The sequence below is a fragment of the Bidens hawaiensis genome, unplaced genomic scaffold (genome assembly GCF_021521415.1).
Source record: "Bidens hawaiensis isolate Kalapana, Puna unplaced genomic scaffold, B.hawaiensis_p1.1 tig00033540_1, whole genome shotgun sequence".
Lineage (NCBI taxonomy): Eukaryota > Viridiplantae > Streptophyta > Magnoliopsida > Asterales > Asteraceae > Bidens > Bidens hawaiensis.
This window is the reverse complement of record NW_027495756.1, coordinates 1-21,719: the sequence shown is the minus strand read 5'-3', so window position 1 is coordinate 21,719 and position 21,719 is coordinate 1. Positions and strand designations below refer to the sequence as shown.

General features: G+C 35.6%; 3 protein-coding genes and 2 pseudogenes across 6 annotated transcripts; 4 read left to right on the top strand and 1 right to left on the bottom strand.

Annotated features, from left to right (window-relative positions):
- The first annotated feature begins 1,864 nt into the window (after nt 1-1,864).
- Nucleotides 1,865-6,160, top strand: LOC143585015 (tRNA wybutosine-synthesizing protein 2/3/4-like). 2 transcript variants are annotated; one of them, XM_077066911.1, is made up of 9 exons: nt 1,865-2,753; nt 2,845-3,238; nt 3,326-4,417; nt 4,509-4,638; nt 4,719-4,954; nt 5,165-5,300; nt 5,607-5,683; nt 5,820-5,926; nt 5,996-6,160. In XM_077066911.1, exons 1-9 carry the CDS (start codon nt 2,003-2,005, stop codon nt 6,100-6,102), a joined length of 3,030 nt encoding a protein of 1,009 aa, XP_076923026.1. In that variant the 5' UTR covers nt 1,865-2,002; the 3' UTR covers nt 6,103-6,160. The 2 variants fall into 2 exon arrangements, with proteins under 2 accessions (XP_076923026.1, XP_076923027.1); XM_077066912.1 differs by having other exon boundaries at nt 1,865-2,758; nt 2,805-3,238.
- A 2,060-nt stretch (nt 6,161-8,220) lies between these two features.
- On the top strand, nt 8,221-10,414 carry LOC143585014 (peroxidase 42-like; annotated as a pseudogene). The gene is made up of 4 exons (XR_013144477.1): nt 8,221-8,478; nt 8,659-8,847; nt 9,512-9,678; nt 9,780-10,414. The product of XR_013144477.1 is annotated as a peroxidase 42-like (transcript).
- A 488-nt stretch (nt 10,415-10,902) lies between these two features.
- LOC143585030 (calcium-dependent protein kinase 33-like) lies at nt 10,903-13,913 on the bottom strand (annotated as a pseudogene). The gene is made up of 7 exons (XR_013144481.1): nt 13,235-13,913; nt 12,703-13,047; nt 12,324-12,439; nt 12,072-12,239; nt 11,842-11,969; nt 11,284-11,383; nt 10,903-11,067 (listed from the first exon to the last, which is right to left on the bottom strand). The product of XR_013144481.1 is annotated as a calcium-dependent protein kinase 33-like (transcript).
- Nucleotides 13,914-15,792: 1,879 nt separating this feature from the next.
- Nucleotides 15,793-18,031, top strand: LOC143585013 (uncharacterized). Its single transcript, XM_077066910.1, has one exon. The coding sequence runs from the start codon at nt 15,939-15,941 to the stop codon at nt 17,973-17,975; it is 2,037 nt and encodes a 678-aa protein (XP_076923025.1). The 5' UTR covers nt 15,793-15,938; the 3' UTR covers nt 17,976-18,031.
- Nucleotides 18,032-19,067: 1,036 nt separating this feature from the next.
- Nucleotides 19,068-20,436, top strand: LOC143585012 (ATP synthase gamma chain, chloroplastic-like). Its single transcript, XM_077066909.1, has one exon. The coding sequence runs from the start codon at nt 19,114-19,116 to the stop codon at nt 20,245-20,247; it is 1,134 nt and encodes a 377-aa protein (XP_076923024.1). The 5' UTR covers nt 19,068-19,113; the 3' UTR covers nt 20,248-20,436.
- Nucleotides 20,437-21,719: the final 1,283 nt, after the last annotated feature.

The window sequence follows — 21,719 nt, the reverse complement described above, 5'->3', positions numbered from 1 at the left end:
AGCTTGATTATTACTCTTCAGCCCACATGACACGTTTAAATAAATGAGTTAAATTGGTTGTGTTGGGATTACATGATCTTAGGTGTGTGCGGATTAAAGTTGATATATTTGACACGAATAAAAATATGGTTTGTTTTTCGGGTTGATCAATTCCATGTAGAGATTATAGAACAAAACAATAGTTAACCTTACATTGGCTTAAGTGCTTAAGAAGAGGTTGCCAGTAAAATGATCCTAACAAAAACTATATTTTTGTTAATTTTAGTTTGTCTAAACGTTTATATTCTGGAAACACTCATTTATTAATGGGTATCTTTATTTATATTATTATGCCATCATCTAAAAAAAAGGTTTGTTTAGTGTTTTAAGTGAAAAAAGTTTCGTTCTATATTTGGACAAGATATGGGACCGAATAAGCATATTTACAAATGAAATGAATATATATATTTTTTGTGTCAGAAACAAAATTGAATGGATTAATTTGCAAGATGAAGTCAAAAAGTGAATAGGATCCCAATGACCATAACTTTGTTCCAACTTCCAATTCGTATTTTATGAACTATAGTGATCGTGACACATGTTTTATTTTGAAGCAGCAATTAACGTGCCATTTTATTATTGTTTACAAGTACAAACGTAACTAAATATCCAAGTGCATAGGCAACTGGTCCATTTTGACAGTTATGCAATGTTATCATATGAATTGACAATAAAAGCTTTAAACTTTACCTATGATGCATTGCATGGCTTCAATTTTATTATTATTTAAATAGCAAACACATTCCATCGTATTCGTTTGGTTGTGATTGTTGATGGTATGTAAGGAGGGTGATGAAGGGAAAGTGAGTGATGATTGATGTAAGCCGGTTGTTTAACGAACGTTTGAATAATAAATGAAACTAATCAGTTTAGATCACACAAGTAATAATTCAAAAGTCAAGACCAAATGAAAAACAATAACATTTGTTAATAGGCTGGTTTGGTTAACAATAATAACACAATTTGCAACCACAACCACAAAATTAACAACTAATAAGAAAATCATAAGACTCAAAAACGAAAAGAGTAAAACCAATACAAACAAAATGAAATGGGTTATAAGTTATAACATTAAGTCTAACTAAAAATAGCATAGTGACATTGCAATAAAGAGTTATATGCTGATTACAATATGTAAATCAAATATTAAATTTTACAAACATACTCCGGTTGGAAACAGGCTCCTAAACCACCTCATTGGAAACCCAAACCAGTTTCCAACCCGACACGGAGCGACGGATTGTATACCAGTTCAAACTTCGGAGACTCAAACCAGTTTAAGACCTTACCCGATTTGAAAAAAAAAAACAGTTTCGTTTGCCCCAAACCTAGGATTGTAAGTGAACCGGCCATCCGTTCGGCGAGAAGTTCGTTTATGTTCATTCGTTTAATAAACAAACCAGACATGAACAAAAAATTTCGTTCGACAAGCTTAACGGATGAACACGGAAAGAGGCCGCACACGTTCAATAGTATTCGTTAACGTCCGGTACGGTCCGTTTGTTAATGTGTCGGGTCCATCTGTTAGTGTTCGTTTGTTCATTAGTTTCTGTTAGCGTTCATTTATAACACTAACGCAGAGACACAAACAACACAGAAAAACTCAATTTCTTAATGAACGAACACGAACACGAATTTTCGTTCATTAGTGTGTTTCTGAACCGTCCATTTGTCCGACAAAAGCTTAACGGACGAACACAGACAATGTATCGTTCGGTTCGGTCCGGTCCACTTACAGCCCTACTCAAACCGATTTATAACCCGAACCAAATCTATTTATAGTTTCAAATATTCGGCTTATAACCGAACCGGTTTGGGCCCAATCTATACACTTCTAGTTTTAACATAAGTTTAAATTGATCAAAGCCCATACAAACAAGCCCAATTCACCTCACAAAGCTCAAACAGTCAAACCCCTCAGTCAAACATCAAAGCCACCACAGTCTCGCCGGAAAACTCAACAATGGAGTTTGAAAGAAGAAAGAAAGCCACCTTAGCCACCATGACTTCACCGGAGCCTGACAAATCCCCTAAAGGTGACATAGATGCACCTTTAATCCCACTTCTTAATACCCTTAATTCACACCCATCTTACTTCACCACCAGTTCTTGCTCCGGCCGTATCTCCATACTATCAACTCCTAACGCCGCCACCAACGCCGCCGTCAAGAAGAAAGCTAAAGGTGGCAACTGGGTCTTCATTACCCATGAACCAGCTGACCCAATTTCGGTTCAAAATCTAATCTTTACTCAAAATCAAGAAAATCAAGAAAATCTTGTGTTCAGGTTTGAGCCTTTGATCATTGCTGTAGAATGTAAAGATGTTTTGTCTGCTCAAAAGCTAGTGTCTTTAGCTATTTCCTGTGGGTTTAGAGAGTCAGGGATTACTAATGTGAATAGTAAGAGGGTTATTGTTGCAATTCGGTGTTCGATTAGACTAGAAGTGCCGTTGGGAGAGACTAATAATGTAATGGTGTCAAAGGAGTATTTGGATTTTCTTGTTGGGATTGCTAATGAGAAGTTTGAAGCTAATAGGAAAAGAACTGATAGTTTTCATGATGCATTGTTGAAGAATGATTTTATTACCAAGAATGGTGATTATGAGTCGTTAAACTTGAATGATCAAGATTTGGGTGATAAAGATTGCTCATTGATTACTGATGGATTTGAAGATATGCAACTTACAAGTGGAAATAAAGATGGCACGAGTAATGGTAAGATTTTTAGTCTGTTTTGATTGTAGGACATTTTTCTGTTAATATGACATAAAGTTTGAATCTTTAATTAATTTGTCACTGTTTCTAGGAGTTCCTGAACTTATTCTTCCTATAAAACCGATGGCGATTACTGGCGAATCAGTTGAAAAGCTTCATCTTTGGGGTCATTCAGCCTGCGCGCTTGAAACTACAAAAAATCCTAAATCAGTGCTCGTGTTTGGTGGTTTTGGAGGGGTTGGACGACATGCAAGGAGAAACGATTCGTGGACTCTAGATTCAGTAACTGGTCAACTCCAGTTAGTTGAGCTTTCAAGCACTCCATCCCCGCGTTTGGGTCACACCGCTTCTTTAGCAGGAGAGCTTATGTTTGTTGTTGGAGGTAGAGCCGATCCTGGGAACGTGCTAAACGATGTCTGGGTTCTTAGTACGACAATTAATGAATGGAAACAGGTACAATGTACCGGAATTGAATTTCCTCACAGGTGATTTTTTCCATGCCTCTATATTTTCTCTGTATTCATATTTTGATTTAAAACCGAATTATTAAATCTTGATCGCTTATTGTGTAGTCATCGGCATGCATCAGCAGTAATCGGGTCGAATCTGTACGCTTTTGGTGGGATTCAAAATGGCAGCATATCTTCAGGAATGTATAAGCTTGATACCCGAAACTTAAAATGGGAAGAAGTAACTGTTCAAGGGGAAAAACCGTCGCCTCGTCATTCTCACACATTGGTAGCCTACGGTTCTCAATTGTTTATGTTTGGAGGATATGACGGGGCGAAAGCACTTGGAGATTTTTACAGTTTTGACACCCATTCATCCACCTGGAAGAAAGAAAAGATGGCAGGAAGTCCACCGTATGCACGGTTTTCTCACACGATGTTCGTGTATAAAACTTATATTGGTGTCATGGGTGGGTGTCCTATCAAACAACACTATCAAGAGTTATCAATATTCAAAGTGGGGTCCGGTGTATGGAAGCATATCAAGTTGAGTTCTATTGGTGAAGACCTTTTTGTTCGTTCAACAACAAGTGTTGCTGGTGATGATCTTGTTATTGTCGGTGGTGGTGCTTCTTGTTATGCGTTTGGAACCAAGTTTAGTGAACCAATGAAACTAAACTTGCTTACATTAGTTTCTTTGGTTGAACCTTTTAATGAAACCAAGACTCAATCAAACACTCTTAAGGGATCAAAAGCGGGTTTTGATTTGAACCTCGAAGGCGCATATGGTAAAAAAATGGTACCTTTGAGTTGGGTTCTAAGAGTTGATAAAAAGCATGCAAAACCCGCGAAGGATATATTAAAGAAATTTGGATGGTTGGATGCAGAGAGAAAAGTATACACACAAGATACTGGAGTTCATGTTTGTTTTCCCGTCACCAAAGAGTTTGTGGCACTTTACCAAAATAAGAAACCAAACTTAAATGAAGCAGTAGACGAAGTAAATAACCTTAATTTGAAAGAACTTTTTAAGGTTGTTTCAACTGCAAGTGCCTTGGATATTTTGGCTGAGTTAGGTGCAACCACACATGCTGACCATGTCGTCAAAGTTAGAAAAGCTTCAAGTTCTCCTTTAAATGTAATGAAAGAAGCAGTTGCTTCTTTGTTAAGTCGCCACAATCTGCCTACAACACTCTTGGAACAACTACCCACGAAGTAAAGATATTTTAAATTTATTTATTTGTGTTATTTTCTTGGTGGGTTAGGTGTGTACTAAGGGGTGCTAAAATTTGATTCTTGCTTTTAGATGGGAGCGATTAGGGGACTTTGTTGTTCTTCCCATGACTTCTTTCAACGACTCGGTTTGGGACTCGCTAGGAAACGAGCTTTGGTTGATTGTTGCTGACTCACTTGGTGCTACACGTCTTGCTCGACAAGTAAGCCAACTTTCTAATACATGTGTTATATGTTTCACAAGTTTTAGTTTGTTAATAATTGATAAAATATGATTTCGTAGGGAAGGGTTTCGCCTACTGGAACGAGAGACAGTGGGTTAGAGATTCTAGTCGGGGTCAACGGATGGGTTGACCATCGGGAAAACGGAGTTCTTTATTCGTTTGATGCTACCAAATGCATGTTTTCATGGGGTAATCTCTCCGAGAAGCGTAGAATGGGACAGCTTAACTGTAAAGAGGAGGTTATTATTGACTTGTTTGCTGGCATTGGATACTTCACATTACCATTTCTTGTCAAGTACGGTTTTTTTCTACTCTTTTTGTTATTTACACTCTGCTATTTTTGGATCTAAAGTAGGGCAAATTGCTATAACTTGCAATGCTCGTTCACGGGACTTTAAAACCATTACTAAAAGTATTTAACTTTGAAAATTGTAATAAAGTCGTTTGCCATAGTTTATTGATATTAAATTATAAATATTTATTGTTGACTATGTTGTTTGAACAGGGCTAATGCAAAAATGGTGTATGCATGTGAATGGAATCCGCATGCTATAGAGGCTCTAAGGCGTAATCTTGAAGCAAATGGCGTGGCTGATCGTTGTGTTGTTCTTGAAGGAGATAATCGTGTCACAGCACCTAAAGTAAGGCTTCTTGTTTTTCATCTGTTTTAGTAAAAATATATATATTTCTAGTTGTATTACTAAATCTGTGCTATTAATTTTGCAAATTTTAGTTTAAAACCGTTTTATGAAGTGTTGACTTGTTTGGTGTTTTGATGTTCAACACTATTGTTTTTTAATTATTTCTTGTACATTTTAATCTTGTCATTGTTTCTTTTACTGTGGTTGGGATAAATTTCTTAGTCATCATTTGGTTTGACTTCAAAAGTCAAAAAGGAACTTCTTAAGAGGAAATTTATGCCATCAATTGACTTATTTGTTTTCCAGGGAGTTGCCGATCGAGTCAATCTTGGTTTGCTGCCATCAAGCGAGGGTAGTTGGGCAACTGCTGTAAGGGCATTACGGTAATTTCATTTAATTTTCTATTTAATACACCTTTTACTATTTGTGGTCAAAATGACTTAATTTTAACTTTAAGTTTGACTTTTAATCAGTTTGACTCTCTTTATGTGTTCTGTCTCTAACGGGCCGTTTTTACAGGAGCACGGGTGGGACGCTGCATGTGCATGGAAACGTGAAGGACACTGAAGAAGATACGTGGACAGAACAAGTCGCTAAATCCATTAAAGAAATTTCAAGATCTGAAGGTAAAAGAAACTCTCTTTTCTTGATGAAACTTAAAACAAAAAAATCTCAACTTCTTGATGAATTTGCAGGTTATAATTGGGATGTGTCTGTTGAGCATGTAGAACGAGTGAAATGGTATGCACCCCACATTCGCCATCTAGTAGTAGACATAAAGTGCAACCACATAGCCTCATAAGATCAAGAAAACAGTTTTGTAGAAAAATGTAATAGTTTACACCATTTGTGCAAGTTTAAACCACATAAGTCGGTTGTTTGGTCGATGGTTTCGTGTATCAGGCCAAGCAGTTTGTACTAAATTGAGTTATTGTTTAAAAATGATATTATTTATTTAATTGAAGGGTACTTTAGTTTCAGATTTATATCACCTTCATTTGAACTCTTAGGGGGGGGGGGGGGGGTTAATTTGCTAATTATTATTATGTTACTTGGATAACTTGGACAAGCTGGTGCTGCATTTGTCAACCAGAAAATAGTATACACGTGGTCTTATCCTTTCAAGGAGCCTAAGTTTTGGTGTCCAATTAAAATCACGTGGACCTGTCTGTCTGTCTTTGTATTCCCTTCATTCACGCTCACAATTAATCATTTACATCCCAAAATATCGTATTATTTTGTTTATATTTGGATTTGATTGTTATCTAATCTAATAAATCAACTTGTATTAAAGTAAAATACTTGGTGTGAAATGAAAGTTAACCTTAAAGTATGGATTGGATTACTGTATTAGACGTACCCATTAGGACGATAAATCATACATACAAAGTTGGGCGTACTTTAATACATAGGTGCGTTAAAACTAGTTGTTAATATTATTGATTCAAACATAAGAAGTAATCTTACAGTTGGAACGGGTTAGACGTTGACCATTGACAAAACATCAAAACTTGGACTTGCGTTTATAGAGTGTTGTATGCATCTTTATAGACATACAATTTGTTGCAACTCTTACTAAACTTATTACAACTCATACATATATACGGGCTATAATGTGAACCGTGGATGTATTCTCGTACTTATCATTATACGAATTAAAGTGTATATAGTTCTGGACTTAATGATATATAAACTTTTCTTATATTAAAGAAAAATTTATTTATAATATACATGGTTTTCAATTGAAAGAGATGGGTGTATGTGACTCCTTATATTTCTAACTCTACATGAATATTTAAACTACCAATTATTAAATAAGTATGCATAGCTTTATCTTGGTCCCTAAAACTGTGTTGTCACAAGTCACATGATTCATGTCACCAATTGTTTTATTTCTTGTTTTATGCTATCGTGACATAGTATTGTTGTCATGTCTTGCCTCTTTATGTCACCAACCACAATGCTGGTCTAGTTATTGCTTTATCATATGCATAACTTTTTAAGGTGTTATTGAGGCTACCGAGGTTGGAAGTTTGATTCTCGTAGTAAACAATGTGTCGATTTATAAGAATGATTAGTGAGTGTATTAGTTATGCGTTCTAAATCTTTTTGTTTAGACACTATCTACGTTATCGATTATTATACATTAAGGTAGGCATCGAAGGCTCAAGTCATATTAAAAAGAAATAACTTTTTTAATGTGGAAATATTCGTCACGCCATACATAATCAATGTGTATAGGTAAAGAAAGGTAAGCATTAAATGACTTGAAGAAAAGTTGAAACTTGAGGAATCTTATCAGAATTGTTTTCAATGTTTCTTTGGCTTTTCTCTAGCTTTTTATTTAATCAAACTACTTTTAAATAATAATGTTTATTTATTAGAAAAACAGTGTATAATTAGGACAAAATTTCATTAACACTGACAGAGGTAGTAGAAAACTGAAACATTGATTACTTTTACTCCATGTTTATTAACTAGTATATCTTTTAATAATAAGTCTAATTGTTGTGGGCTATCGGCGGGGGCGTTAGCTGGTCCAAGTCAGCAAGAGGTGGGGTGTTAAAACACCGCACTTGAGGGATTAACGGGGCGTTATACAGTTATGGGGGCGATAATGTGATAAGTTTTGCTCTTGCTAAATCTTGCCATGAAGCTCTTTAACAAAAAAACCAGTTATATGTTTGTCTAAATCCAAAATACTTTTTCCCACTTTTAATTGCTTTTTAATATCTTTTATGTTGCTTAGACCGAAAAAAAGGTCATTTTTTTATAAATATATTGTAATTATCATCATCACTTTCAGTTATAACTTTTTTTAAAGGCATTAAACTATTAACCAAAGCCTAACAGTACTTTACATTTGTATATGCAGTAGTTTATCACTATATATAACAGACCGAGTACTATATGATATCTATCACTCACACAGAGAGCATATATGGCTCTCAAAGCTTTCATCTTCTTCACTCTTTTGTCTCTCTCAGCCATTATTAATGTTTCACTTGCAGTTGCAGAAGACACTGAGTCAGACTCAGGTCTGATGCTTAACTTCTACAAAGATTCATGCCCACAAGCTGAAGACATCATCAAAGAACAAGTGATGCTTCTTTACAAACGCCACAAGAACACTGCTTTCTCTTGGTTAAGAAACATCTTCCATGACTGTGCTGTTGAGGTACACTATATATATATCTTCCATGATTTAATACATTTTTCCACATGCAGACTTGTTGCTTAACTTTATTTGTATTTTTATTATTTGGATCATTTGTATATTATATACTACACCACCACCACCACAATTTTCATGGATAGTTTAATTTACACTTGTGTACTTATATATATATGTATACAGTCATGTGATGCTTCACTGCTACTGGACTCAACAAGGAGGACACTGTCTGAGAAAGAAACAGACAGGAGCTTTGGACTTAGAAACTTCAGGTATCTTGAAACCATCAAGGAAGCTCTTGAGAGAGAGTGTCCAGGAGTTGTATCTTGTGCAGATATACTTGTACTTTCTGGAAGGGATGGGATTGTTGCAGTAAGTTCACTTTCTTTTCTTCTACTTAATACTTAACATTTTCCATTTTATCATGTGAAAAATCTATATTTATCGTTAGTGCATTAACTTTATAGTTTATACTGCCTGAAAGATATGTGGAAAAAGTTATACGGACCCGTACAAAAAAGTAAGCTTTTTATACGAGCCTGTGTAAAGTATGATATATGGAAAATGTTATGTTATCCGTGAAAAATGTTTATACCGCTCGTATGATATGACTGGCGCTGAGTGATGTGACAATGGTGTATGCTGCAGAAGTCATACGGGCCGGTATAACCTCGTACAACTTGTATGATATGTGAGCGGTATACGTATGGTAGCACCTTTCTTAGTTATTGGGCACATGACAATGGGACTTCATATACTATCCATTAGTTAGTTGTACTCATACAATGAATCTCTTGCATTAATGCTTGCACTTTACACTTTAGATGTGTCTACTTCATCTAGTACCTTGCAGTTACACCACTTTACACTTTAGATGGAAACGATATCAGCACAAAAAAAAAAAAAAAAAAAAAAAAAAAAACTTTTGTACAACTTCTATGTTTTGGTCACACTCTATGAAAATATTATGTGTCACAAATGTTGGTTTATGGTTTATGGAATATGGATGTAATTTGTTGACTTTGATTTGTGGCAGCTTGGTGGGCCTCACATACCTCTAAAAAACAGGTAGAAGGGATGGTAGGAAGAGCAGAGCTGATATCTTGGAACAATATCTTCCAGACCACAATGAGAGCATGTCTGTGGTTCTTGAACGATTCAAGAATATCGGCATTGACACCCCTGGAGTTGTTGCTTTACTCGGTACGTATAATGTATATTGTATCTTAATTTACCATCACTCATCATGCATAATGCATCATATAGTTTTAAGTTTTTAACATTGGTTGGTTTTCTCGAAATAGGTTCTCACAGTGTGGGCCGGACGCATTGCGTGAAGCCAGTGCACCGTCTATATCCACAAGTGGACCCTGTTCTTGACCCAGGCCATGTTGGGCACATGCTCCATAAGTGCCCGGACGCGATCCCTGACCCAAAGGCCGTGCAGTATGTGAGAAATGACCGTGGTACCCCTATGATACTCGACAACAATTATTACAGGAACATATTGGACAACAAGGGTTTGTTGCTAGTGGATCACCAACTGGCAACTGACAAGAGAACCAAACCGTATGTGAAGAAAATGGCGAAAAGTCAAGATTATTTCTTTAAACATTTTGGACGAGCCATCACTATTCTTACGGAGAACAATCCACTCACTGGCACTAAAGGTGAGATTAGGAAGCAATGCAATGTTGCAAACAAACATCATTAAAGTCATCTTGTGTGTTAGTGTGGAGAATAAAATGATGATGGTGTGAGCATCATGCAACGTAGGACATGTTTTTCTTTTTACTTTATATGTTTTTAGGAAAGTGTATGCTTTATGTATATGGTGGATGGATGATGATGGTGAGTCTTAGTATGTATGATTATATGATGCATGAGATTGTTGTTGAAAGCTATGCAATTAATCAAATGCCTTCTTTGTTTGTGTATGATCATGGCAGCCACTTGTGATGATAAACAATAGTTTTCTAAAAGAAGAAAGATTCATTAAGGCACTCTGCAGGGCCATAATGAATAACTTAATTAATAATATAACCCTGGCAATAATGTTTATTTAAACATTCATAATCACTAAATTCATGACATGGTGCTGGTGGGTTAAAACTTAATAAAAATAAAAAAAAAAACAAAAATTCAAAAATATATATATGTATTTAAAGTGTATGCTATTAAAGTGCCCCACCACACCATATGCCAAAAGATCCCAGTGTCCCAACAAAGTCTTTTATAATGTCCAAAAAGATGATGGAGTCTCTTGGTGTCAAACATGAAGCACCAAGTGGCTTACATGGTCCTGGAATGACATGCAGAATTTAAATAGTTTTGGTTTTTTACTAAAGGTTGCAATAAAAAGTACTAAGGATATATATCAATCATGTAACTTTAAACTACCATTTAATCATTTATATCACCATATAAAGAGTAAACAAATCTCATTAATTCAAGAATAAAAGTAAAAGCCTCATCTATATAACACCAACAGCATGATACTGGTTATACTAAAAAGCATCAAAAGAGCTTGGTTTGATGCGCATTTCCACTTCTCATCATGTTGCAGAACTCATCATAGTTAATTTTTCCATCCTGTTAAACAACAAAACCATTAAAATTTAAAACATATAAGCAGTTTTTGTAAGCAACCCCAAACACCCCCTTTAGACATATTATATGCAGATACAAAAAAGACCATCGTACACTAAAGCCTCGATAAATAAATTTTCAGAAACAGAAAAAAATATTCATTTTGTGAGGTTTTTAATGGTTTATTTGCAATTAAAAAAAAAATATGTGGTAACTTACATTAACAGTATCCACTTCAGAAATGATGTCCTTGATGGTAGCTTCATCGCCCATGCCATATTCCTTCATGGCTGTTTCTAGTTCCTCCATGGTGATGTATCTGTAACATTACCATGGTAAGTTACCATATTCCTTTATCCATATATATGACCCTTCAACTATTAAAGTCTAGTGATCAATGTGGTCTCGATTTCCTAATGATTCTACAGTAAAACAAGTTCATATTTTATTGCTTGTCAAAAAGTTTGATATTTGTTTATCGAATTTGGCTTTGGAGTTTTAGAATTCCCATCAAATATGATCTTGGAAGATAGCATACTTAATCTCATTAGTAAAACTGCAACGTTTGACTAGGCCCGTAATTTCAAAATAAATTCAACTTGGACTTTTAATCCAATGTATGGGCATTCCTTAACAGAGAAATCAAATCAGTCTCATTAATTATTTCTAATGTCAAAAAACATATTTTAATGATTTATGTGAGAGGATGCAAAATGGAAAATGTTGTCATTCTCATAGATCAGTGTATAATTGAAATAATACAAAAGGAGAACTAACCCGCTATTATCAGTATCAAAATGGCAGAAAGCTTTGTATAGATATTCATCTTTTTCAAGCCTGTGCCTGTGCATCGTAGCGGTTATGAACTCAATATAGTCGATTGTTCCATTTCCGTCCACATCAGCCTGAAACATTGAATAACTATTATTACTGAATTAAGAAAAAAATTTAAATATACAACTCACAAAAACTTATGTTATTAATATAATCACATAAACAGAACTCACAGCATCCATGAGTTGTTTAACTTCAGCTTCTGACAGCTTGGAACCGAGCCTAGCAAGTCCTGTCTTTAATTCCTCATAAGTGATTGCCCCGCTTTTATCGGTGTCCATGTTCACAAACATTGCTTTCAGACCTTTAATTTCTTCTTCAGACATACTTTCTGCAATTACCTGGGGCGTATTTAAATGCAACGTTTAGAACGTTTAATAATTTTATTTTACCGGTGCGCTTAGTTGGCAAACATTAATGCTTACTTTCAAAGCGAGTTTTTTGAGCTTGTTCATTGCTCTGGATTGCTTCATTCTGGACAATACCGCACTATCTATCGGCTTGTCTAATGCTTCTCCGCCTTCTCTGAGCCACGGGTGCTCTAAATGGATAAAATTTATTTATAAAACAAAGATTAATCAAAAGTGCAGATGCATAATTGCAAGATAATAACAAAAGATGAATCCAAATGTTTCTTTATGGGGTGTTAAAATTTGCATTCAAACTTACTTCTTTGGTTCATTCATAATCATTATAAAATAGTGAAAGTAATAAATCTGATTATGTTAACCTATTTATAGACTTTACACATGTGGATTATATGATTATTGTAATGCACCTTAAAATAAAGCATATAATCATTACCAAGGATTTGGGTGGAAGTGATTCTCTGTTTAGGATCAACGGTTAACATTTTACGAACAAGATCTTTCGCGCTACTTGATATCGAGGGCCAAGGTTGACTTACAAAGTCAATTTGCCCTTCTAGTATAGCATCAAATATCCCCTTTTCGGTCTCTACACATATAGAAGAAAACGATCACTATCTCATTGAATATAAACATGAATATCACAACAAGATACATTACAGAAAGCGTTATCTTTCGTTTACCTGCCCAAAAGCGTTATCTATTTCCTTCCCGTAATTTCGTTTTAGTACTTCTGGCGCAACATAATACGCACTACCAACTATGTCACGGTGTACCTTCCCTGTAAAAATCATGAAAATTTAGATCCCAAAACAAATTAGACATGAATAAGGCTTTGTTTCAACCAAATATTGCCTTTGAACTATCAAGAAAGATATATCTTCAGTTTAAAGGGCATCACATTCATAAACTAAACATATATATAGATCAACCTATAGGATATGTTTGAACATATATAGTTATTATACCTTCTTCGATGAACACAGACAAGCCAAAATCGGTGGCTTTCAACATCGCGTTACCATCCTTACTAGAAAGCAAGAAATTTTCAGGCTTAAGATCCCTATGCATGACACCCATAAAATGACAAACATGAACCACATTCACAATCTGTCTACAAATATCCGCTGCAGCTTTCTCCGTATAATGCCCGTGCGCTATGATCCTATCGAAAAGCTCACCACCGGCACACAACTCCATGACAAGATGAACCGACTGTCTGTCCTCATACGTCCCTCTAAACTCAACGATATTCGGCTGGCCGCTCAAATGCTGCATAAGCTGAACCTCTCTTTTGATATCATCTTTATCACCCTTGGTTGATAACTTCCTTTTCAAGATTGATTTGCAGGCATAGGTGTGACCAGTTGAATTCTCGGTGCAAAGATAAGTTGTACCAAATTGACCTCTACCCAGTTCTTGACCAAGTGTGTAATGTCTTCTGATATCTTCATATGGCTTGCCTAGTATGGTGTTAGGGTCTGAATTAGCCTGAACATGAGGAGGTCTAGGGTTTACAGGATGAGTTACATGATGGGTGTAATTTGATGTGGGTGTGTTGTAATTTTGATGTTTTGAAGATCTGTGAGGATTAGAGTTTGTGTTACGACGACGATGATGGTGTTTCTTGCTGAGGCAGCCGCCCATTGTGGCAAGCAGATAATAATAATAATATATATATATGTTTTTAAGTTTGTTTGTAGGTTTGAGAAAAAGAAGATTTATTTAGTAAAGATTGTAAAGTAAGAAGATTGATTGATTGAAAAGAGATAGATCTACGTTTTTTAACGTTTAGCTCAACACCAACAACATGAACATGAACATGAACATGCTGATTCTAAGGCAGAATAATAATAATAATATATATATAAATATTTAAGATGGTGTATGATAAAGGTGACCAACACCTCCCACGTATTAATATTAATACTCACTCGCCGTTTATGATTATTGATTACATATGCAAACCAACATTTATACAAAGTTATATACGAACCGTATAACTTTTGTATGCGACCTTGAACTATTTGTAAAACAACTCGTATAAAATCTTAATTTAATTTTATACGGGTTTGTATTATTATACAGAATATATATTAGTTATGAATTATTATTGATCATTACTATAGTTAGAAGATATGATTTGATTACGAATCCTATGTAATTATTTCCTATAGCTGGCTTTTATTGTTTGGTTGTCGCCTAATGTTTGATTAGGCCTCCAACCCTCTTTTCTCTCGTGTGTTTACTTTTTAAAACTCTTATCTATATTTCGTTCTATCCAGAAAACATTATACTCATTTATCGATTATGTTTTAAGTATTTTAACTTGTTGTCCTCATGTCACTACGATACCATAATCGTAGCTCATACCCACCGTACTTGTCACTAAATAGTTTCTTCGTATCCATAGTGTTCTTAGATATGTCACTACTATCGTCATAGATATGTCGTCACCTTTTGTCACAACAATGTTTCTTACTATTTTAAATATTGTGCTTTCAGTGGATGGGGACGGGGCGTGATAAACATAAGTCTCTTTAGTGATGTAAATGAACCAAGCTGATTTGTGAGCTACTTTAAATAGGCTCGTTAAAATCCAGGACCTAGTTGAACCTAAATGAGCTCAAGCCCAAGCTTTAAAATGTTTTTTTTTAATTTAGTATAGCTAGCAGCCTAACATTTTAAAAACAATAACACATTATATATAAAGTTATGACAAACAATTAAATGTATGTTAAGTAACACTAATAAACGAGCTGAGCCGAACTCAATTTTTGAAAAACTATATATTCAAAAGTTGTGCCTGAGTTTTGGGATGAGCTTAGGATGGTACCAGTACCGATCAAGAATTTTGAAAAAATTTTGGCATCGGTGAAATAGGCCAGAATAATGTTTAATCATGCAATCCGGTCCGCTTGCAGAACCGCCGGATCCCGCAACCTGCCAAAACTGGTTGTGGTTTTTTAAAACAAAACAAAAATATTACGACTAGAGGTGCACAAAAAATATGAACCCAGAACCAGTTTTTTTAATAACAGAGCCTGTTTTCGACCCTACCCGTAAGGTACAGATAAGGTATGCATATTAATACCAAAAACCATACCCATAAACGAACCTGATTTGTACTCGGTAATACACAAAAACTGGAACCGGTTTTTCCAATATCCAAAACCAGATTTTTCGATTGTCCTATATATATTCGAAATTACCCGAAAAAGACACCAAAAAAATGCAACCCCTTAAAAACCCAATCTATACCCCCCCCCCCCCCCCCCAACAAATAATAATAATAATAATAATAATAATAATAATGATAATAATAATAAAATAAGTTTTACAATACCCGAAAATATGACACTCAAATACATGTTTAGAATACCTGTAACTAAACTTTCTAGACCCGGTAGATATGGTATGGATTTTAGAGACAATACAATATCCGATTTCCAATATCTGAACCACGCATGCACCTCTGAAGTGGTGTTTTTTTTAGCGGGCCTTCAAATTTAGGGCTACTCTATTTACTCGGGTTGGCCCGATACAACATTCAATTTCATAAAAATAAAATCATCCTCTTCTCTATTTTCTGGTCGGCCTGTACAAATACAACACAGTCCCCTGCTAAAACCCTTCATCAATTTCTGAACTTGATGCTTTTACAGTTATACTATGCACTTATTAACCCAATTTCTGGATTTGGGTTTACTTGATTCTATGTTTCTGAAGCTCTTCTCCACCAAAAGACTTAATCTTTTTACACGAACTCTTCACTTTGGTGGTAAGCATTTCAAACACCCAAATCTTGAAGATATTACTTTCAATTCAATTTCTGTTCTTTTGACCCAAAGAAAATGGAACCCCTTGGACAAAATATTATCATCATCTTCAAATGTCACACACTCGTTGGTAAATCGAGTGCTTTTCGAGTTTCGATACTCACCCGAGTTAGTTCTAGGGTTCTACAACAGGGTCAGAGAGCAAAAGGGCTTTTCTTTCTCATTAGACTCTGTGTGTATAATGATACATGTGATGATCAGCTGCAAAAGATATGATGATGCATTAGATTTGATGAGTAGGTTAATGCAAACAACGGGTTATTCTCATTTAGAGGTGTTGGAAGGATTATGGAATAGTTATGATGATCAAGTTTCGTGTCCGGATGTGTTTGATGCGTTGGTTAGGGCGTGTGCGCTTTTAGGTGGTGACGCTAATTGTGCTTATGAAGTGATTGTAAAGTTAAGGTTGGAGAAAGATTTTGATGTTTCGGTTCATGCTTGGAACAACTTTTTGAATCGTCTTTTAAAGTCGAATGAGGTAAATCGGTTTTGGAGAAAGTATGGAGAGATGATTGCGTACGGATATGTAGAGAATGTTTATACGATGAATTTGGTTATTCACGCGTTGTGTAAAGAAATGCTTTTAGATGAAGCGATTAGCGTGTTTTACCGGATGTTAAAAGGTGGAATATATCCAAATGTGGTTACTTTTAATATGATTATTAACGGTGCTTGTAAAGTCGGAGATGTTGGTTTAGGGTTAAAGTTGTTTAGAAAGATGGGAATGTTGTCAATGGGGTTTGTTATGCCTAATTCGGTTACTTTTAACTGTCTCATTAACGGATATTGTAAGTTAGGAGATTTGAATACTGCAGAAAACCTTAAAGATGAAATGCAGGCATTGGGTATTGAACCAAATTTAAGGACGTACGGGAGTTTGGTTGACGGGTATTTGAGAAAAGGTTTTACAGATGAAGCGTTTAGGTTGTGTTCTCATATGGTGGATAACGGTTTTATTCCTAATAATGTTATATATAATTCGATAATTCATTGGCTCTACTTTGAAGGAGATGTTACCACAGCTTCTATTCTTTTGTCACATATGATAAAAACCAATGTTTGCTTCGATAAATTCACTAATTCTATATTGGTTAAAGGGCTATCAAGAAACGGGTTCTTGAATGAAGCTCTTGGCTACCATAAATGGCTTGTGGGGAAGAATCTTGTGGATAAAGATCGTTTCTTGGAGAATATTCTTGTTTATTATCTCTTTAGAAGTGGTAACGATTCTGTATCGAAGGTCAAACAGGTTCTTGATGATATGGTTGACCGTGGGCTTACTCTAGATATCGTTACATATGGTACTATGATTGATGCGTTTAGTAAACTTGGGAGTATTTCAAGTGCGGTTCGTGTTTATGATGATATGATAAAGACGGGAAAGAAACCGAATTTGGTGATTTATAATTCCATTGTTGATGGTTTGTCTAAGAATGTATCTATAGATGTAGCCGAGATTATGGTAGATGAGTTGAGGAAGTTAAGTTTACTTGATGTTGTGACTTTAAACAGCTTATTAAATGGTTATTGTGCGAATTGGAAGGTTAACGAAGCGTTGAATTTGTTTTCTCAAATGCAAGAAGACGGGAAATTGGTGAATAGAGTCACGTACAATATACTCATCAACTTTGTTTGCAAATTTGGATCGATTCAAGAAGCAAAGGAGCTTATGGAGATGATGGTGAGTCAAGGGTTGACTCTTGATTCTATTACATATACGATTCTTCTTACGAATGCTTCTAAGAAGATGAGCGCGGAGGAATTGATTGAATTGCATGACAATCTGGTGGTCAAAGGAGTGATTCCGGATAGTCAAACATACGATGAGATTGTTGGCCCGCTGATCGGGAAGGAAAGTTTTGACCTTTGATCCATGTTTGTGACTAGATTTAATGTATATAAAACTGAAATGCACATAGGTTATATTCTGTATCATTTATTCTGGAAGGAAAGTTTTGACCTTGTACCCTCACACTAGATTCAGACAAAAGGCAAACTATTTTACCTTGTTGATCTTGTTTTTTTAATGTGTTAAGGGCAATCCTATATCTATTTTCTCAACAAAAAGTTGAAGCATAACAATAAGTTGAAGCATTAAGATATATGACAGAAAATAATATAAAGGGTAAACATAATATATAATTAAGAACATAAAGGGGCATTTCATCTTTTTTAAGAATATGATTAAGAAAGGGTATATACCATATGACACATATGTTATACCTTGCATTTTGTTTGGGATTGAAGTCATTGAACTTTCTTTAGCATATTATGCCAAATTCATACATCATGGAATAGAGGTACATAAACCAGGTATTTTTAAGAATCAGAGCCTGATAGGAATCGATTTTGGGATGGTCAACAAAAGTCAAAACCAGGTCGGGTAGGAACCGGTTCCAGGTAAACTCGGGCATTTGACCGGGTTTCTGGCCGGGTCGGATTTTGACCATGTATTCCCGGTTTCGGTTCCGGCAAGTCCAGGTTGGTTCCGGTTCATTTACTGTTCAAGGGAGAAACCCAAAATCCAGCCCTTACCCGCAGGTAAGGGCAGGTCGGGTCCATAATTCGTTTTTTTCCCACCTCTATAATGGAACAAAGCCAATTCTTTCATTGTCCAAACTGCTTTATATACTTGTACATCATGCAGCTTAAATTGTACTCTTCATCAAAATTCTTCTAAACTAAAATCTACTTACTATGACAAAAGCATAAACAAATTAAAAATTAAATATTAGATTTTGTGGGAGCTCTCTAATTTAAAAAAAAAGGAACACCATAAAATAAAAAAAAACCTGTGACAAAAGAATAAAAAATAAAATCTAGTGCCTCATCCATACACACAAACATGATCATCTCCATCCACTCATCCACCACCATACATACACATTCAAGAAAAAGATAAGATTTTTATCAATCAAGAAACCAATACTACTCTTCTTCTTCTTCTTCTTCTTCTTCTTCTTCATCTTCACCCACTCATTACCACCATTCTTGAATCAGTAACCATCATGTCTTGCTCCAATCTAACAATGTGGGTGCCTTCAAAACCAAAACTTGATTCATCCTCACCACTTTCTTTCACTTCTTTCATCACCCCATCTCCACTTATTCCCACTTCAACCTCCAACCATGCACCTTCAAGATCGTCATCCTCCTCTTCTTCAATCCACTGCAGCCTCCGGGAACTTCGAACCCGTATTGATTCAGTCAAGAACACTCAGAAGATCACAGAAGCCATGAAGCTTGTTGCAGCTGCAAAAGTCAGAAGAGCCCAAGAAGCTGTGGTCAATGCAAGACCATTTTCTGAAACTCTAGTTGAGGTTCTTTACAGCATCAATGAACAGCTTCAAACTGAAGATGTTGATGTGCCTTTGACCAATGTCAGGCCTGTTAAGAAGGTGGCACTGGTGGTGGTCACTGGTGACCGTGGTCTTTGTGGTGGTTTTAATAACTTTATCTTGAAAAAAGCTGAAGCTAGGATTAAGGAGCTTAAGACTCTTGGTCTTGATTATGTTGTGATTAGTGTGGGTAAAAAGGGTAATTCTTACTTCCTTAGGAGACCGTATATTCCGGTTGATAAGTTTCTTGATGGAAGCAATCTTCCGACTGCGAAAGAGGCGCAGGCGATTGCAGACGATGTGTTTTCGCTGTTTGTAAGTGAAGAAGTTGATAAAGTTGAACTTTTGTACACAAAGTTTGTGTCTTTAGTGAAATCTGATCCTGTCATTCATACTTTACTTCCATTGTCACCTAAAGGAGAGATTTGTGATATTAATGGTGTGTGTGTTGATGCTGCTGAAGACGAGTTCTTTAGGTTGACTACTAAAGAGGGGAAATTGACCGTCGAACGCGATGTGATCAGGACGGAAACCGCGGATTTTTCACCAATCTTGCAATTCGAACAGGACCCTGTGCAGATTCTTGATGCTTTGTTGCCATTGTATTTGAACAGTCAGATATTGAGGGCGTTACAGGAGTCGTTAGCGAGTGAGCTTGCTGCGAGAATGACTGCAATGGGGAATGCTACTGATAACGCGACTGAGTTGAAGAAGAACTTGTCTCGGGTTTACAATCGACAGCGCCAGGCAAAGATTACTGGAGAGATTTTGGAGATTGTTGCTGGTGCTGATGCATTGGCTTGATCAATATGTTTCGGTAATCGGTTAGTTCTTGCAACTGGTTAATCAGTCATATGTGTTGAATTTGATCATAATATGTATTTATAACAGGAGAAACTGTTAAGGTTAATGTTCAATCCAAACAAATCAAATTGGTGCATTTGTATTACATAATAATATACACATATATGTGAATATGAGGTTTTTTTTTCATATCTAGTGGCTGAGCTATGATGCCTTTCTTGACTAGTGGTTTGAGAATTTTAGAATCAAATGGTTTGTATTGAATAACAGGTTATATATATTAAGGGTTATGCTAAACATACCATGCCATTCCATCTTTTCTAGTCACTCACTCGCATTGTATCAGCCTTTATATATATTGTATACGTATGGTATACATTTGCTACACGTCCTATAACAAGGGGTATAACATATATATGCGGGCTACATTTAGTGAATGCCATATACCATGTGTATATATATGGCCTTTTAGCATTGCAATGATAAGTTAAAACATATATCAAACACCACCTCACTATCTCATGAATACATGATATTTAGTTTGAATAACTATAAGTAACAAGAAACACATGTCCAATTTAGTTTTTCCTTTCTAGGTATGATTACAAATTAAAAAAATTCTTGATTAATCATTTACTTGCTTATCTATTCAACTCAAAAGGTAAGAAAAACTATGGGCTTTCAAGAAAATTTCCAATGACACCAAATTGTTAGGCAAAAATGGCGTCCTCGTCCTTTTTTTTTCTTCAGCATACGTAGTACATACATAGTATATGTAGATAAATACTAAAAATACCGAACCTCTCCCCTCTTCTCTAGCATAGTGGTGAACCTAGAAATTTTCTGCATGGATGCGATTGGGAGCCTTGACCAAAATTTTACAGGGCAAGATCGTAATTTTAGCGTATATAAATAGCATTAATTTTCTTTTCAATGGAGGGCGCTTGCCCCCTCCGCCCCTACCTCTGGCAGCCTGTCCTTTCCCCCGCTCCATGTTCATCAATAATCGTGTATCTTCATCGGTAAACTATATCCATAGTATAGAGAGGGCTATCAAGAACTATATGAGAGTGTTGATTGGACTTAAATAGTTAAATGACGACCTCCCACTAAGAAGCAAGAACATATATGAGCTAGCTCCACTTTGATATATAGTTATTTAATATAAATTAAAACATATGAACAAAATTTTAAAATCACAATATAAGTTTGTCATAATAAACACGTTTTTTTTATTAATAAAATGACTTTTTTTTTTGTAAATTTAGGATGATATGTTTCTCTTATCTATGATCTCATTTTCCCCAAAAGGCCATCTTTTAGTTTCTTGAAGCAAATGCTTCTTTTCTCTGTTTCTATTATCATAGGCCTCTTGTTTTCTTACCATTTTAGCAAAAGCTCTCATCTTTAAGTGCTTGTTGGAAAAGATATTGGGTAGCAAGGTATCTGGTATACTCAAATACACATAGCAC

Coding starts and splice junctions, on each gene's coding strand:
- LOC143585015 (XM_077066912.1), top strand. CDS start 2,003: ATGGAGTTTGAAAGAAGAAAGAAAGCCACCTTAGCCACCATGACTTCA. Junction 4,955..5,164: donor ACATTACCATTTCTTGTCAA/GTACGGTTTTTT, acceptor TTGTTTGAACAG/GGCTAATGCAAAAATGGTGT. Junction 5,684..5,819: donor ACTGCTGTAAGGGCATTACG/GTAATTTCATTT, acceptor CCGTTTTTACAG/GAGCACGGGTGGGACGCTGC.
- LOC143585013 (XM_077066910.1), top strand. CDS start 15,939: ATGCACTTATTAACCCAATTTCTGGATTTGGGTTTACTTGATTCTATG.
- LOC143585012 (XM_077066909.1), top strand. CDS start 19,114: ATGTCTTGCTCCAATCTAACAATGTGGGTGCCTTCAAAACCAAAACTT.